General features: G+C 46.4%; 1 protein-coding gene across 1 annotated transcript in view; it reads left to right on the top strand.

Annotated features, from left to right (window-relative positions):
* CDHR4 (cadherin related family member 4) overlaps positions 1-18,644 on the top strand; it is a 34,648-nt gene that overhangs the window by 11,337 nt on the left and 4,667 nt on the right. Inside the window, exons 5-15 of the mRNA XM_053293433.1 lie at positions 215-303; positions 947-1,042; positions 1,493-1,596; positions 3,566-3,699; positions 3,849-4,032; positions 4,509-4,668; positions 5,177-5,279; positions 12,171-12,374; positions 13,349-13,482; positions 14,705-14,849; positions 17,290-17,507. Of these exons, the coding sequence (XP_053149408.1) occupies positions 215-303; positions 947-1,042; positions 1,493-1,596; positions 3,566-3,699; positions 3,849-4,032; positions 4,509-4,668; positions 5,177-5,279; positions 12,171-12,374; positions 13,349-13,482; positions 14,705-14,849; positions 17,290-17,507 (1,571 nt within the window). The remainder of the gene's footprint in view (positions 1-214; positions 304-946; positions 1,043-1,492; positions 1,597-3,565; positions 3,700-3,848; positions 4,033-4,508; positions 4,669-5,176; positions 5,280-12,170; positions 12,375-13,348; positions 13,483-14,704; positions 14,850-17,289; positions 17,508-18,644) is intronic.

An 18,644-nucleotide genomic window follows, 5' to 3' on the forward strand; every position in this document is an offset into this window, starting at 1 on the left:
GGAGATGCCAGGGATTGAACCTGGGGCCCATCCCCTAAGGGGAATATCTTGCAGCAGGCAGTTCTCACCTGTAGTCACCCAACCTTGTGCAAGTCAAGGTGAAACCTGCTTAGCAAAGGGGACAATTCATGTTCGCGACCACAAGGCCAGCTGTCCACCCCCACTAACTAGAAGAGTAATCCTGTTGCTACCATCTCTCTTGCTGATGCAGGAGGGGACGTGGTCCAAGTCTCAGAAGATGTTGCTCCTGGAACAGTCATTTACAGCACCGTTGTGAAGAAGCCAGGCATCAGCACCTTGACTGTGAGCTCTGTGGATGTGGGGGAAAGCAGGGAGGTGGCTGGGGGCGGGGGCAGATTTATTTGTTGGAGCTAGGACCCTGGCAGCATCAGCTCTCAGCTGCAATGTCTCATAGTGACCACTGCCGGGGGCGGGGGCATTAGGGTCATGGATAAAAGTGTTGGACACCTCCTCTCTTTGTTCTTCCAGGGTTAGTCACCATCTCTCCAGAGATGGCTGTTTGTTTTGGTCTCTCTCTTCAGCCATGAGCTACAGCTGAAATTAAGCTGCAGGGCTTTTTCAGATTCGTTTGTAACTTTTTCTTTAAATAAATCCTTATAGTTCTTCAGTACTGAAGAACTGTCTCAAGACCTCTTGCTTTGCTGCTTTCTCATCAAACTAGTTTTGCTCTGCTGTTTGGAGACTGAACTGCCATGCTTCCATTACATTATTGTCAGCAGGGAAGGATCATCGTCAACAGGTGGACGGAAAGGAACTTCCCAGTGGTGGACCTGGTTATGAGGAGGGGACTTGGGAATTCAGGAGGAGGCATTTTTTAACAGTATCCCAGGCAGAGCAAGAGGATAGCAAATTTGGGGGTAGATGCTGGAGGATGGGCTTGCATTTTTATAACCTCCCTCACTGACTTTGCCTTCTCCCCACACAGTTTTCTATTGAGGATGCCTCTATGCTTTTCAATATAACCACAGAAGGAAGAGTGATGGCACCTGCCACAGGTTTCACTCGTGAGCAAGCTGGCAAGGTGGGTACCACTGTTTGCCTCACTCACACACACACACCTCTGGCCACAGCCAGACTCCTCCCTGGCCCTTCCCATCTCATGGCAGTCAGCAAGTTCTGTCCGCTCTTCAGAGGGTTCATGAGAAGAATGTTTGCCTGTATAAAGACACTTTTTGCTCTTAGAAGTCTCAGCAGGCTTTCAGCCTTAAGCTTTTCACCCCACAGACCTGTTCCCAGGTGGCAGCACCATATGACGTGCTGCAGCACTTGAATCAGAATGCATTGGACAGGAAGCTCAGGATCTCCCTAGGACTTGGAGCCTTTCTAGTCACATTTCTAATATTCCCCTTTCTGTCCTTGGGGCTTCAGTGGAGCTCCACTCTTCCCCATTTGGCCTCCTGGAGAATCTGTGCTAGACTAGGCACAGTCCTCCTCTTGCTGGCAAGGTCAAAGTGTGTTCTTTCCTCTGCAGACATTCTCAATGAAGATTGTGGTAAAAGGCAGTGATGGAACCATCTGCCACAGACCTTTGTCAGTAAGGGTAATGCCAGTTTACCATAACAAAGTCAATTTCACGTGAGTTGGATGAGAAATAATGGGTGGTTTTGGTGTTGGTGCTGGTGGTGTTGGTGGTTGAGAGATACAAAAGCTCTGGGCTCCAATATCCTGCCAACAACCATCCAGCCAACAATCTGTATGGCTTTAAGAGGGGTTTGGATAACTTCATGGAGGAGAGGACTATCAATGGTTACTAGTTGGAGGGCTGTGGGCCACCTCCAGCCTCAAAGGCAGGATGCCTCTGAGTACCAGTTGCAGGGGAGTAACAGCAGGAGAGAGGGCATGCCTTCAACTCCTGCCTGTGGCTTCCAGCAGCATCTGGTGGGCCACTGTGCGAAACAGGATGCTGGACTAGATGGGCCTTGGGCCTAATCCAGCAAGGCTGTTCTTATGTTCTTATCCCTATCCCATAGCCCCAAGGGTTCCTAACCTTGGGCCCAGGTCATTGTGACTGGAGATGGTGGGAGTTTTAGTCCAACACTATCTGGGGATCCAAGGTTGAGAACTCCTGTCACAGCCTATAGCCTGGGTCTGGAGTGATTGTGGAGGTGGGCACAAGACATTCTGCCATCGAAGACCTTCTGCCCTGCACAACAGGAAAGGCACATCCCAGGATCTCTTCCAATGACACAGAGCAGAGAATGCTGGAGCGTAACTCTTGGACCACACATGGCCATATGCAATCCGCAAGCTGCACCCCTTGCAAGGAATTCTGGGCTGCTTGTCTCAAACTGGTGTTTCATTGGGACCCCTAAACATACTGCTTTCCCAAACAACTAGTTGGGTTGCTTGCATTTTCAGACTAGCTCTGTGTGGTGTTTTGTGAACCTGAAGTGCTTAAGCCAGGGCTATGAGCTAGCAAGAAGTGTTTCATCAGTCCCGACCCCATCCACTCCTCCTCTCACTGACTTGCACCGTCTCACCTCCCTCTCATTAAAGTACCACAGTCCAGTTGTCTGACAATCCTTTGAGCAGCCAAGGCAGAAGCAAGCAGTTGGCATTGGGGATCCTTAAGGTATCATTTTTGCCAGAAACCCTGCTCAGATGGCATCCCATACTGCATTTATTGAAGCAATGCAACAGACCTGGACTTTAGAGTTTCAACTGAATGAGGAGAGGTGATTCTTTCCCCTCCCATTCCTATAAGGGGCTGTGCAGAACACTGTCTAGATCAGGGGCGTAACTTTAATAGGGCAAGGGGAGACAGTTGTCTGGGGGCCCACTGCCTTAGGGGGGCCCCAGAGGCAAGTCACATGACCTGGAGCTACCAGAACAGCATGTCTTTCTCTAGTACCATTAGATGACTTGCATCATCCACAATTCACAAAACCTTTTAAAAATAATTTAGGATGATGTTCTGTTGTGGCACATAGGAGATAGATAGATAGATAGATAGATTAGATAGATAGATAGATTAGATAGATAGATAGATAGATAGATAGATAGATAGATAGATAGATAGATAGAAAGAAAATAAAATTTACTATGCTTTTTGTTACCACTATTCAGCCTCATTTACGATTTCTTTACTTCATGAGCTGAGCTTCAGTGAGTGGGGGGGGTTCATTTTAAAATCTTGTCTCTGGGCTCACTACAACCTTGCTATGCCCCTGGTCTAGATTCAGGGTAGGTTTGCTACCTGCTTTGCCCTGCAAACCCTGGGAAGCAGAATGAGCATTGTGGTCCTCTCTGAAACACTTCTGCCCACTCCTGTATTGATGATAGGGCCATGACAACAACTGGAGACTCTTTAAAGAAGGCGTGGAGCAGGGAGCACCTCTGGGGACATTCTTTCTCCATTCCAGGCCATACTCACTGCTAGGATTGCATTGAGCAACCAAATTCCTCTGTTGACCTCCTGAAGCTCCTATTTATCTCAGAGCAGTGAGCAGTGATTTTGAATTTTGAATAGCCTGGGTGGATGCTAGGACTTGTGCAGCCCCCTGGCTCAGTGGGAGGGATTCACACAGTTTTCTTCTTGATTCAGGGAGTCATCAGTAGCAGTATCTGTGTTGGAAAACCAAGGCCCCCTCCAGGACATAACAACAGTCCATGCTAGTGGGGAGAATGTGATTTACCAGATCATCTCCCCAGTCACAGATTATTTCACCATTGACCCAGGTAAGAGGAGCCCAGAGCTGTCTGCCTTGTCACCCACATGGTCTGGGAAAAGAATGAGACTTCTGTAGTGGTCACAATGACAGCCTTCAAAGCATCTCATCCCTTTTGTTCATAAGGAATTGACTGATCTTTGCCTCTTTTGCCTGCAGAGAATGGTGTGATAAAGAACACGTACAACTTGGATCTGCAACGCAGTTCAGGTTTGGCCCAAACCCAATTGCTGGTGAAAGCCTACAACATGCTACATCCCAGTGATAGTGCCACCATCACAGTCAACATTACTGTACAACAGAAGAACTTGCAAGGACCTGTGTGCACTCCTGCTATATTAGTGTAAGTCTCCAGATGGCAACAAAATATTGTAATAGCTTGAGCTAGTAAAAATATCAGTCTTGAACCAAGAATGTGAGGATCTCTCCCTAGCTGTGGAGGGTGTGTGTTGCTTAGTGGTTACAACAGTATTCAGGATGTTACAATGTCTATGAACTAATTCCCTATCTAAGAGGAGAGTGGGGCATAGGAGTTATGCCAAGGGGGAGCCAGGGCAGTCCCGAAGGCCTATTGATCTGGAGTAATCACAGTACAGAGATGGTGTGTCTTTTCCCCTGTTGGTCAGTAACAGTGGTCCTGCTGTAAACTTGATATGAAGGCGCTCCGATCTCTTCTGCTCACTGTGATGTGCTCTAAGCCCGTGATGTGCTCTAAGCATAATTCCTGAGAAGCAATAGGGCAAAGAACAGGGACACCGGAAGGATTTTTCCCTTCACATAACCTTTTCTATCCTTCTGCCTATGATTGCTTAATCCTAGAGCTGAAATTCCAGAGAACACCCCAGTTGGTTGGACCCTGTCTCCTTGGAATGTGCCTACTTGTTGGGATGCAGAGAGTGGCAACAATACCCTTCATTACCAAATGGAGGATGGCCAGAACCCTCCGTATAGTTTCCGAATAAAGGATAAGTTGCTTCAGGTGAGCCTTTGGAATGGATCCCTTTTCTAAATTGGGGATAGGAGGAAATAGTAGGTAATGTTTTAGACTTGAGTAAGTACCCGCATAGCTTGTCCACCCAGGCAACGCTGCCATGTTCAGTACACTTTTGCACCTCAGGGAAGTACTGACTGAACTTGTATTCATCCACTTGGTCCCTGAAGAACCCTGAATGTAGGAAGGGTCTAGGACCTATAGACACTGGAATATTCATGTTTTCCTTTTTCCTGACTGATAATCACTCTTTAGCTGGAGATATCATTAGCTTCTGTTGCATTATTGGGATAATGCATGTAGATTAATGGCTGTAGAGTTCTGACCTATCTGACTGATTGATTGATTGATTGATTGTTCAATTTCTATCCCACCTTTCATAAAATGTATCCCAAGGTGATTTACAGAAAAATAAAATACAATAAAACTCCACAAAATCACATTTAAAACATTAAAACCAGTTAATAATAAAAATGCTATGCTTGGGCCTCAACAGCTGAACACTACTTTGGATTGTGACTCTGAGGTTATGGCCAGTCGTAACTTCCAGTACCAAGCTGCCATTCTGGTGACAGACAATGGAAGCCCCCAACAGACCAGTGAGTAACTCTCTGTCAAAGTATAACATTCCACATCTATTCAAACCACCTCTCAGGCCTTGTTTGGACTTGGCCTTTCCCTGATACTGAAGGTCAAGAGCAATAATCAGGGTCTCAGCAGAGTCACTGGAGGATCAGCTTGCCTGGGAGATAAGGCAGGATTTGGAGAGTGTTTTGTATCAGCTTCCCTCACAAGCACCAAGTAATCTTATATAGATTTAATGAAGAGTTTATTCAGAAACAACTCCATTTGCTCCTTCTCCTTTCTCTCCCTTTTCCTTTCTGACTTAACCCCCCCCCGCCCCATACTCTCTACAGGATCCCTACTGGGACAAACTTTTAAACAACAAAACATAAAAGATACTGGATAAAATACAGAGAGGAAGGATAACCTCCCAACAGCAGAGTCCTGGCAGCACCAATAACAATTGGGAGCTCTGTTAAATAAATCTAAAATTAAAAAACCCAAAACAAAATAAATCTAAAATGACTGCAGCTCTTGTCTGAACTGAGGGATAAATTGGAATGGAGATTGAGGAGCCAAGCAGAGTGCAAGTGTGAATCTACCACATGTTAAGAATCAGAACTGGTTGCTAGACAAGACTGTATATGCTATGTGCATATTTAGGGGCCTGTTATCAATATAAGAACATAGGGACATAGTGAGCTGCCATATACTGAATCAGACCATTTGTCTATCTTGCTCAGTATTGTCCACACAGACTGGCAGTGGCTTCTCCAAGGTTGCAGGCAGGGATCTCTCTCAGCTCTATTTGGAGATGCTGCCAGTGAGGGAACTTGGAACCTTCTGCTCTTCCCAAAGCAGCCCCATCCCCTGAAGGGAATATCTTACAGTGCTCACACTTCTAGTCTCCCTTTCATATGCAACCACGGTGGACACTGCTTAGCTAAGGGGACAGGTCATGCTTGCTACCACAAGACCAGCTCTCCTCCTTAAGAACAGCCCTTCTGGATCAGGCCCAAGGCCTAGCTAGTCCAGTATCCTTTTTCACAGTGGCCCACCAGATGCCTCTGGGGAGGCCACAGACAAGAGGCAAAGGCATGCCTTCTCTCCTGCTGTTGCTCCCCTGCAACTGGTATTGAGAGGCATCTTGCCTCTGAGGCTGGAGGTGGCCCACAGTCACCAGACTAGTAGCCATTGGTAGACCTGTCCTCCATGAATTTGTTTAAGCCCCTTTTAAAGCTGTCCAAGCTGGTGGCCATCACCACATCCCATGGCAGAGAATTCCATAGATTAATTATGCGCTGTGTGACAAAGTACTTCCTCTTGTCAGTCCTAACCTTCAGTTTCATGGGATGACCCCTGGTTCTAGTGTTGTGAAAGAGAGAGAAAAATTTATCTGTCCACTCTCTCCATTCCATGCATAATTTATACACCTCAATCATGTCAAACTAAAAAGCCCCAAATGCTGTAACCTTGCCTCATATGGAAGGTAATATAATATGTTTTATATTACATAGGATTTTCAGCATAGCCGAATAAGGCTCTTAATACATGTTCCTTGTGTGCGTATTGGCTTTGCATTTTGTTTTGATTTTCTCACTTAGGAGTTTCCCTCCTCTAAACCTGATTTCTGCACTGAAAGGGTACAGATTCCCCTGTTAAGCATTTGAGGAGTTCCTTCATTTTATTGAATTACCTTCTGCCAAACCTAATAACTGATATCTTCAATCCAGAAAATGTATTTTTCTCCCCCTAAAAGTGTCTTTGCTCTCCCCACCCACCAAAAATCTAGGTTTTCCCTCTGTCTGATGCCTGCCTTTATATTATGCAGATTAGCAAAAAAGTATGCAAAGCCCCATCCTCTAAACAGTGGTACTCACCTTCCATTCAGGCTTTTGAAAGGCTCAGAAGTGCCTGGTGAAGCTGTCTTTGCATCATGAAGGACTATACTCTAAAAAAATAATAATAATAAGTTGCAGAATATACACACAGATTTGATCGTAACCTTTTGTGCTGTTTTTAAGAGGTGACACAGCTGTGTTCCCCCCCGCCGCCTGATTCTTCCACCAGTTGCGTGATACCATTTCTCCTGGTAAGGCCATCCGTTAGGAACAGTCAGGTTTGCAAACATTCTTATCCTTTAGGGGTGTTTGGACAGAGAGGGAATGTGTTTGTGCTAAACTGCAATCCACATTCCTTTTCTATATAAACCTGAAGAAGCAAGAAGTGTGGTGGGGGCTGGTTCGCCATATACTATCAGAGAAAAGCAAATACTAACACAGCGATCAGTCCTTCTGTTGTTTTGTCCTTGATGTACTTCAAAAAACAATTTGATGGAGGAAAATTGTAAACCGCTCAGAGATGCAAGTTTTGGGCAGTATAGGAATATGTTAGTTAAATAAATAAATAAAACATTATGCCAGAAAAAGGCCCCCAGGATGAGCATTTTAACTGCCTGACCAACTACACTGGTCAATGAACAATCAATAAAATAGTTGGCTGATACTGAACTGGGTTCTTCTAGAGTTTTGGATACTGTCTAGTAGTAAAAGTATGAGCCAATCAAAGTTAGGCACTTTGAAGTTTCATTTATTTCAGTGACAGTTATTTAGGTGCATGCTTAACTCTCCTGCCTCCATTGGGCCCACCACTTCAGAGTACTTAATTTTGGTAGGTTTGTAGCCTAGGTATACAGGGAGCTAAGCCATCAAAAGTGGTATACAGTATATGGCATAAAATGGTTCTTGCTAAACAATAAGGAAAACATTTAAAGAGGCTGTCAAAATTCTTCAAAACAATTGTCGTCCTTAAATTCATGGATTGCCAAATTATTATGCTGTTTGGTAGCATCAAGACAAAAATAAAATAATGTCTGAAATATTTTGCAAAGAATAAATTGCTGGAGAATTGACAGTTCTGGAAAGTGAGAATGTAAATGCTAAATAATAGAGCTTTTTAGCATATCAAATGAAGCGATCAAAAAGAAGACATGGGCTGATTCGACCTTTTAACATGCCCCATTTCACATGAGTGAAATTGGTTACTAAACAAATTTGTCACGGACAAGCAACAACTGTGTGTGATCCATGCACAAAAATAATTAGAGGATCAAACAGAGAGCCCAAGAGCAACCACATTCAAAGGAGCACATACCACAGACTGCAAACAACTGATTTAAGGACAGAACCTGCCAAAAACACAGGAGAATAGAGATAATGAAAACATATAAGTATGGGGCTTGTACCAAGAATCTGATGAATTTGTATAGACTATTTAAGGAGGATGTACAGAGCAATTTGATGCTGCTAATACATATTTGCATATAGGAAATTCCATATTCCCAGAAGGTTTATGTACAAGGGACATTACTAATATCTGCAAGTGCTGAATACATATCTACATATATGAACTGGGCAAGTCACTTGAAAAGTTTTTGGGTTGTTGTGTTAGTCCTGTTCACACATTATGTTCATTGCACATGCTGTTGGTGTACAGTGTATGCACATAAAAATTATTCACATATTACATTCAGTGCATGTTCACTATTACACTTCCTAACTGTACCCTACATTATAGGGGACCTAATGGCGCAGTGGGGAAATGACTTGACTAGCAAGCCAGAGATTTCCGGTTCAAATCCCCACTGGTATGTACCTATATCAGGCAGCAGCAATATAGGAAGTTGCTGAAAGGCATCATCTCATACTGCGTGGGAGATGGCAATGGTAAACCCCTCCTGTGTTCTACCAAAGACAACCACAGGACTCTGTGGTCACCAGGAGTCGACACCGACTCAATGGCATAACTTTACTATACCAGGTTCACTTTTAAAGCGAAAGCATGTACAGTCATTCACACAAAAGTGGCATACTGTCTGAATAGGGCTTTTGTGAGCTGTGCCAGAATCTGGTCAATCCCTACAGTGCCCAAAGTGTCTGGATGCTTGAGGTGAAGTGCAAAATGCTGGAGTGGCACTGGCCCCCTGCAGGATTTAATGCAGGGATAGATTGGGACAGGAGCCCCCATATTGGCAACCCCCCTCTTCTTGCAGCCCCCTTTCAAAGTTTGCAAGGGTCAGATTGGGACCTTCTGATCTGAAGCAAGAGAGGGGGGAAGGGAGAGAAAAATGGTCCAGCCCCAACAAATCGAAGGCAAAAAACAGGGGGAAGAACTCCCAAGGTGCTGATAGATTTGCTCAATATGTTTTTATTGGTACACAGGGGCGTAACGATAGGGGGGGCAGGGGGGGCACGTGCCCTGGGCGCCACTCTGTTTGATCACGTGGGGGGCGCCAAAAAGTGCCCCCGCCAAGCCCCTGCCTTTCTGGAAATTTTTTTTTGGTTCGGATTTTTTTTTTAAATTATTATTTGTGCGCAGCAGGCAGTGTGGGACGCATTGAGCAGTCCCCCTCCCCGGGTCCCGGTGCCCCCCCCCATTGCTCCTGGGCGCCGCAGCGCGGGCGCCTAAAGTTGCACTGCAGTGCCTGCCTGCTTGCTGCTTGCTTCGGCGAATCGGCATCACCGTCATTTCATTAATCATATATCACTCCGCTCGTTAACGCTCTCACTTCCCGCCCCGCGGCGCCGCCTTCCCCACCAGTCGCACATGCCTGTCTGGCCCTCCCCTCCCTTACAAAAAGGGCGCTTGGCGCTTGCCTTCGTTCGTTCTAACCTTGTGGAGTGGAGTTTATGATCAGGCCCTCTAGTGGCTTGCCGCTTGCCAGGGTCTCTCTCCCACTCGCACACGCACACACGCAACTTTCTGAGCATGCGTGAGTCCTCCCAGCTCGCCTTCTGCACGTGGCATTGGCGACGAGGCAGGGTGGGACTGGGAGAGCGTTGCTGCTGCTGGCTGGGCGCAGGCACAGGAGGACAACAACATTAAGAGGGATTCGAACAAGAAAAGGTTTGTGTGCCTTAAATTAATCTTTATTTGGTGCGGTTGCCTTGGCTGGGGCGGCGGTTGTTCTCCTTGCTGGGGCTCGAAGATGGTCTTAAAGCGGCAGGGACAGTGCAGCCCCTGCCGTCATCGGTTGAGCAGCACCAGGCAGGCAGCAGTTCCAGGGTCTCCATCCTTTCCCTCAGGTGGAGGTGCAAACACTTGGGAGCCTAAGCCCTGTGTGTGTGTGTGTGTGTGTGTGTGTGTGTGTGTGTGTGTGTGTGTGTGTTGGTTCCCCCCCCCTGCCCCTTCCTCCACGCTGCTTCCCGTTGTGTTCCTCCTTTAATCCATTTTAAATTAGCTGTAGGATGAGGGGTGCGCTCCTTCCTAAGCCCTCTGTGTGTGTGTGTGTGTGTTGGTCCCCCCCCCCAGTTACGCCGTTTTCCCTAGTTACGCCTCTGTGTGTGTGTGTGTGTGTGTGTGTGTGTGTGTAGGATCTTGATTATGGAAGTTGGCTGAGTGTCAGGATGGGACAGGTGTCTTGTGTGCGCGCTGCAGTAGTATTTAGGAACATAGGAAGCTGCCATATACTGAGTCAGACCATTGGTCTATCTAGGTCAGTATTGTCTACCCAGTCTGGCAGCGGCTTCTCCAAGGTTGCAGGCAGGAGTCTCTTGCAGCCCTATCTTGGAGATGCTGCCATGGAGGGAACTTGGGACCTAGATGCTCTTCCCAGAGTGGCTCCATCTCCTGAGGGGAATATCTTCCAGTGCTCACACTTCTAGTCTCCCATTCAAATGCAAACCAGGGTGGACCCTGCTTAGCTAAGGGGGCGGAGGGGGTGGGGTGGGCGCAATTTCAGTGCTTGCCCCGGGCGCCATTTTCCCTAGTTACGCCTCTGTTGGTACACTCTCATAAAATTAATTCAGTGTTGCCTTATGCTTTTCGAGGCAGTGCTCTTCTTCAGAGGCAATTCTTTGGTAGATAGAAATAATCACAAAACAAAAGAAAAACCCCACACATTGTGATTAATTCTGTCTACACACGTATTGCCTCTGAAGAGAAGAACACTGCCTTATAAAAGCATAAGGCAACATTGAACTAATTTTATGAAAATGTACCAATAAAAACATATTGAGCAAATCTATCAGCACCTTGGGAGCTCTTCCCCCCTTTTAACCCTCTAATCTGACCCTTGCAAGCCTTTGCAGGGAGCACAACCCCAACCCCCAAACTCTGACCTGGTTGTGAGGCCGCCACCATCCTCCTTCTCTGTCTATATTCTTCCCTGATTAAAAAGTAAAGGGCAGGGAGGTTGGAGTGGTGGCGGGAAGTGTCTTTAATCACACTTCCTGCTCTTCTAACTTTACCTGAAGGCTGCCTTTTAACAGGCAGAGTGTGGGATGCAGCAGGGAGGGAGGAGGAGAAGGACGATGGTGGCTGGCGGTACTTGTGTGCATTGCTGGGACATGTTTTAGGGCAACAGTCCCAAGGTGGCCAGTTCACTGCCTGCATCAATCCACTGCCTGTGGCAACTGCCTCATTAGTGGACTGTCCCACGTCATGTGCAGCCTCAAACAATGTGTGATGGCAGCCAACCTCAGTCTGCCCCAATCACACATACAGCAAAGGCCAGGGGGCCTGATCAAAAATGGTGTGTGGCTGGACTTTCTCCTGCCCACAGATTAACTCCCTGCAGCCTCTCTTCTAGTGTCACTCCCCACCTCCTCCCCGCTTGCTGGACTCTGATATAGCAGAAGTTGGTCTGGCTGGGAGAAAGGAGAGGCTACAAGGAGACAAGGGGTGGTTCAGGGAGCTCCACTCACCTGCACCCCCTCTTTTGTTCTAGACATTGGGCCCCCACCCTCTGGCTCAGGCCTGGGTTTGTTAAACTGACAGGCTGGCAGCCATTGCATACAATCTGAGCCTGGCCTGTTGCTTGTGGTTATGCAGGCTAGCTGCTCAGCAAACCAATAACTGGCTGGTTAGGTGCCTGCTGATGCTCCAGTTGCCTAGGCTTCTTGGTCTTGCTTCTGTGTGTCTTGCAGCCAGAGTGCCTGTGCTGGTGACAGCGGGCAGAGTGAATGAGTTCGCCCCACAGTGTTCACAACGGACCTTTACCATACCAGAGAATGCTGCCTTTGGAGCCCTTGTTGGCAATGTCAATGGGACTGACCGAGACTATCCCTTCAACAACATTGAATACAGCATCCTGGGGGCTCCCACTGCATTCTACATTGGCCGTCGCACAGGTAAATAAGGTGCTCCTGCATGGCCCCTCCAGGCATGTTGATATGATCTGCTGTAGCCCTACTCCCCTGGAGATGTATTCATCCCTCAACTCTTGGGTCTCCATTTGCCTCAACATAAATGCTCCTTCCTCTCCCACATCCAGTCTTGGATTGAGTTCCTGATCTGATTAACCAAGGGTTCTCCATTGGACGTTTCTTGGGCTGCCTTGGGGACAATAGCTGAGGTTCTCAACACATTGCTCTTCTTCATTCCTCTGGGGCCCAGTCTGAAGATCACTTCAAGTGGATTAGTTAACACCCTGCAGCTATACTACGTATTTGCAATCAGGGTGGTTAAAGAAGGGAAGTGGGGATTCTAGTCAGGATCAGTAGTTGTGACAGAGGCATATCTAGGGAAAATAGCGCCTAGGGCAAGCACTGAAATTGCGCCCCCTGCCCAAACATCTGACACCCATCTTTCAGATAACTTTACCATAATATCAGCTCAAAAATACAAGTTAAGCTCGTTAATCTTTTAATATTTCAAAAACTATTTAGCAGTGGACATAGCCAGACCAAAAAATGCTGGAAAACTACAAATTTCAGTATGCTGGGGCTCATGAAATACCCAAATACTATATGGAGGTGTACTTGGAAAACTAAACAGAAGTGCCTGTCTAATTCTCTACTATGCATTGTAGCATCACTGTTACATAAATTTTAAAAATAAATGGAGAATTTGACTTTCCCCAGATACTAGGGCCTTGCAGAGGCCATTTGAGCATGTTTGGTGGCCATTTTGTTTTCGGTGGCTATTGATTTTTTTTTTTCATTTTAAAAAATGGCGCCCCCCTTCAAGTGGTGCCCGGGGCATGTGCCCTGCCTGCCCTACCCTAGATACGCCCCTGAGTTGTGAATATGGGACTGGGGCAGGATTGTTCATCCAAAGTAGTTAATATGAGATACAAAGATACTAGCTTGTGTATGTGGCACAGGGGAGCTGCAAGTACTACAACAACTGGACTATGAAAAGGAAAAGTCATACAGGCTGACCATCCTTCTGCATGACCTGGATAATGGTGCTGGATCCCGGAAGTCAACACTGTGTAACATCACCATTAATGTGCAGGTACCTAATGGCACAGTGGGGAAATGACTTGTCTAGCAAGCCAGAGGTTGCCGGTTCAAATCCCCGCTGGTATGTTTCCCAGAGTTATATAGCCGGGAAACAGCTATATCGGGCAGCAGTGATATAGGAAGATGCTGAAAGGCGTCATTTCATACTGCACAGGAGAAGGCAATGGTAAACCCCTCCTGTATTCTACCAAAGACAACCACAGGGCTCTGTGCTTGCCAGGAGTCGATACCGACTTGTTGGCACACTTTTACCTTTACCTGGGATAGGGGGATGTATGGCTGATGGTTAGATTTGAGTACCACTAGGGCATAACACCCTGTGTCCATTGTGCCTGCTGATCAAGTGCTAAGAGCTGCCAGGCTGTGTTTAAACTACATGGGAGGCCTTTATACCAAACAATGTTATGGGAGAGACGACATTTTCCCTGTGAGTTGCCCTTTCTCTTCGGCCAGTGCTGGCACACACAGTGGATCATATGTACAAATGCATTCTCTCGCATTCATCTTTGTCCACTGCATTCTGCTCTTCAACAGGATATAGAGTGTTTTATTTATTGACTGGCCAATGAAAATATGGCCTTTTCTTGCTGTAAGGTTGCCACTTTTTCTTTGTAAAGGAAGCCTTGTGCCTATAATAGTTACATGGCAAGCAGAAATGCCACAAGTACAGATTTTCCATCACATTTATATGCACGCAAAGCTGCAGCTGTTGAATGTTTACATGTCAGGCAACTGTTAAAGCACAAGGGGGCAGGAAGGCAAACCTGAAGTTCCTGACTATTCCAATGATAGTACAGTCCATTTTGTAGTGTATTGGGTGGATGGGGAGAAAGCTAGGGAATTGCTGAAGGGGCTTATGATACAGCTTTAAGAGTAATGAAAAGAAATATGCTTAGTATATTATTATTTATGAATTAAATAGAATAAACTCTCTCGAAGCCCTAGGTATTTGTACATCCAGTTTTTCCTTCAGTGGCCAAGAGTGGCATTTATAGGAACACATCTCAATCTGCTAAAAGCAAGTAATGCGTTCTGTAACTATCTGCTCTGTGCCATCAGCTGGCACATGAGAGGGACTATTGTCTGGTTTGTCAGAACACTGGAAAGGCTTACAGGGTTTATGATGGTTGATAGAGAAGGGATGTCAGGAGTAGTCCATTCCAGTCCTTCTATGCAGGTGTACAGAGAAACATAGACTCTTTCCTTTCTCCCAGGATGTGAATGATTGGCCCCCTGTGTGTAAACCACCCTTTCAGCTGCATAGCATATGTTCCACAGTGGCCAGAACCGAGAGTGTTACACAACTGCAATGCGAGGATAAAGATGAACGAAGTGAACTGAGCTACAACATCATTGGTGGTATGGAATGGATGGGGTAGAACTGGGTTTCCCAATAGGAGGTAATAGTACCACTAGGGATACTTGAAGGACTCCCAAGCGTACTTGGGAGGAAGAGGAAGAATGGGAGGGTGGGGCTAGCTGAAGACTGGCAACTCTTTCCCCCCAGCTGAATCTCCCTGGCCTGAGTCGGGAGATTTGCTAAGCTAGCCCTGCCTCCTCCCTTCGTCCTTGACAAGCAGAGAACATGAGTTGCTGGGATTCCTGTTGCCAGCTTGAGTATGAGCCACAGTCCTGATTGCCCTGATGAGCTGCAGTGGCATTTTAATGGTAAATGGGAGGACTTTTCCCTTCCCCACAACACTCGCTGCAACAACAGCCTCCCCCAGAGAGGCATCACAAAATTTGAGGAGAGGCAAAATTTGCCACTTCTCAAATTTTACTGCTGTAGGTAAGTGCCGACTGTGTCTCTCCTTAAATCCACCACTGTTTGGAGGCCTTCAGAAGAACCTTAAACACCGATATTTTTAGCCTAGCTTTTAATCATATTTAGTTTTAATATTAATTTTAATCTGCTTTTAAATTGGTTTTTATTTTAATTGGTTTGTTTTTTGTTTTATTTTAGTGCAAACTGCCCTGAGCCTCTTGGGAAGGGCAGTATAAAAATCAAATAAATAAATAATACTTGAAGGGCTCCTAAGTCCCTCCTGCCTCCCCACACTTCAGTCACACTATTTGTTCCCTGTTTGAGGATAGCTAGCTTGAAGCCAACAGGTCCATAGCAATGTGCCCTCTGCCAAAGGAGAGAGAAGAGGCTTAAGACAATCCTCCTCTGCTCCTGATTGGCTGATTATGTGCTGAAGCTCAGCATACCTCTCTCCTCAGCCTGACTGATAGCCTTCAGAAAATTAGCACTGAGCAACCCCATTGAAATTAATGGGACAGTAAATGTGTCCCATTAATTTTAGTAAGACTGCTTATGAGTATGTGGATGTGAGCCAGTGACTGTACTGTAGTAGCCTCTCTCCCTAACTATAGCTCTTAAATTTGTGTTTTTATACATACATGCACGCACACACACATAAATGTTACAACAAGATAATCTACTCCAATTGCTGGCTTACATCCATACTAAGTTTCTCATAAGCAGTCTTACTGAAATTAATGGGTTAAGTTTACTTGTCCCATTAATTTCAGTTGGGAGTATTTTTGAGTAACTTAGTCTGCCTGTAAGCCAGTGACTTGAGTAGCCTGTCTCATAAGTGTAGCATTTAAATTTGTGTGTACAAATAATCTCTCTATATATTTCTCTTAGGTGTACCTGCCGCTAATCCCATGTGTGGCAGCTCTTGTGAGAGTTTGCAAGTAGCTGCCCGGGTAGCAACAGGGACGAGGGGGAGGAAACAGCAATGGTGGCTGGCCAGCTGGCCAGCCAAAGAAGGCAGTGGGCGGGCGAGAAGAAGACAGCAATGGCAACAGAGTCGGGGGGCAGGCGAGGAGGGAAGATGGCCAGTGGGTGGGCGGGGAAGAAGACGGCCAGTGGGTGAGGGAAGAAGAAGGCGGGGACGGGCAAAAAAGCGACGGCAGGGGTGGAGGGAGAAAGTGGCCACAGCAAACTAGAGGCACAGATACTCTGCGCCTAGCCCAGCTAGTTTTATTTATTAATTAAAAATTTATACCACCTAACTCAGATGGCTTGTTCACATGAATAAAAACAAATTAAAACAGGATAAGTAAGCTATTAAAAACTAAAACAATAGAAAAGTCACTAAAAGTGACTAAGGCTAACGGAGTGTGTCTTTAAAGCTCTTTTAAAGGTTGGTAATTACTTTAAGCCTTGGATATCTATAGGGAGTGCATTCCACAACCCAAGAGTGACAGTTATATGCACGCACACATGCACAAAAGGGCTACACTTGTTCTGAAAAGGCTATGAACCCCTGGGTAGAGCACTAAGGAGCAGATTTAAATGCAGAGAGGCTCAAAACAGTGGTACTTTTGGGCTCAAGTGAAGCTGCTAGAGGAGGTGGATTTTGAGGAGGTGGACATGGGCTATAGTTGAAGCTGGATGGCAGCGGCAGAAGGGTGTGTGGGGTGGAAATGGAGTGCAGTGATATGGCTGGACTCTCAAGTCAGGACTAAAGTAGCAGAGAATATTGGAAGGTTTGCCCCCCAAGCGTGGGGTGCACAAGCCTCTGCAAAGAAAGAAAAGGGACAGCTGTCCCTGGAAAAGCTGTGAACTTGATGACACAGACTCTGAACATATCTCTACTGCTGCAGACTTAAACTAGCACAATAGACATTCCTTCTTCCCAGGTCCCCTGGGAACTGAAGTACCCAGGACCCTCCCTCACCAAGCTACAGTTCCTAGAATTTTGAGGTGGGGCGGGGAAGCCATGACAATGAAGCTGCAAATATTAGGTTTGTGGTATAGGTATGCCCTTTTCCTCCCCTCATCCAGGTAATACAAATGGGCGTTTTCGCATGGTGGGGAGTAGTCTCTTCCCCAACACCTTCTCCTACAACCCCGATGGTATTTTGGACCCTCCCATCTTTGAGCTTCTGGTGAAAGTGACGGATAGCCGTAGTGAACCTCAGTTCAGCACCACAGCCATTGTTGTTGTCCATGTGGTCCAGTGTCCTACAACAGCGCCTACCACCACCACCACTACTACTATGGTGAGGAGATTGATGCAGACATGCTGTACTCAGGAACCTATATCAATTTTGCACCCTTTCCATGAATCCCTAATATCTAAAGCACTCTCCCTAGCACCTCTGGCCTAAATGTGTCCATTAGGAGGTGCCGGTTTTGCTACTGCTACTGCATGAGACAGTTTGGGCTGTTTGCATTTGGGCTATATATACCTCATTTCCATTATTGCAGGGGAGAATTCCGGCCATTCGCGGTTCCTGTGTGCATGTCTCACACTTCAGGTGGCATTTCCAGCTTGGGGGCACTTTTGGAAGCAGCGTGGAGCCATGCTGGGACTTTCGCCCTGGGATTTGAAGGATATTTTTGGTAGAATTCAGAGGCTTTGGGGGGCCATTTCTGGTACAGTGCTGTACTCCTCTTATTTGTCTCCCACCCCGTTTCTTCCCCATTTTTAGCATCTTTTCATGTACCTAACCCCGTCATTCCCATAGGTGCAAGGTTTCAATTATCCTGGCTTTGGCATTTGTGGTGGTAGCGGAGAACATAACCTCAGCGATAATTGAGGGCCTCCTGTACTACAATTATTTATATACTGCTTTCCAGCAACAAATGTTTTACAGCTGCTTCCCTTGTAAACACAAAGCAATCTTTTGTTTGTTTAACGAAGCTTTATTCAGAAACAACTCCATCTTCCTCCTCCTCCTCCTCCTCCTTTCCCTCCCTTTTCTTTTGGACTCCACCCTCAACACACACTCTACAGGATCCCCACAGGGACAAACTTCTCTGATCAACAAAATATGAAAGGTTGCTAGATAGGATGCAACAACAAGTTCTCAAAGTGGTTTACATAGAAAAAGAATCATAAGATGGTGCCCTGTCCCCAAAGGGCTCACAGTCTAAAAGAAGCACAAGGTAGAGACACAACAGCAGCCACTGGAGGGATGCTGTGCTGGGCTTGAATAGGGGCAGTTGTTCGTCCCTGCTTAACATAAAGAGAACTGCCACTTTGAAAAGTGTCTCTTTGCTCAGTTAGCAGGCTACTCTGTGATGTGATGCTTGCTCCACCGTTTCTGTAGGGGGGAACAGTGGGTCACCATGCAGCACCTCTCACAAGTGGCCCATAGGGGGAGCCAGAAGAGCTGTGTGGTTCTGCATGACGG

This window comes from Hemicordylus capensis, chromosome 2, assembly GCF_027244095.1.
Source record: "Hemicordylus capensis ecotype Gifberg chromosome 2, rHemCap1.1.pri, whole genome shotgun sequence".
Taxonomy (NCBI): Eukaryota; Metazoa; Chordata; class Lepidosauria; order Squamata; family Cordylidae; genus Hemicordylus; species Hemicordylus capensis.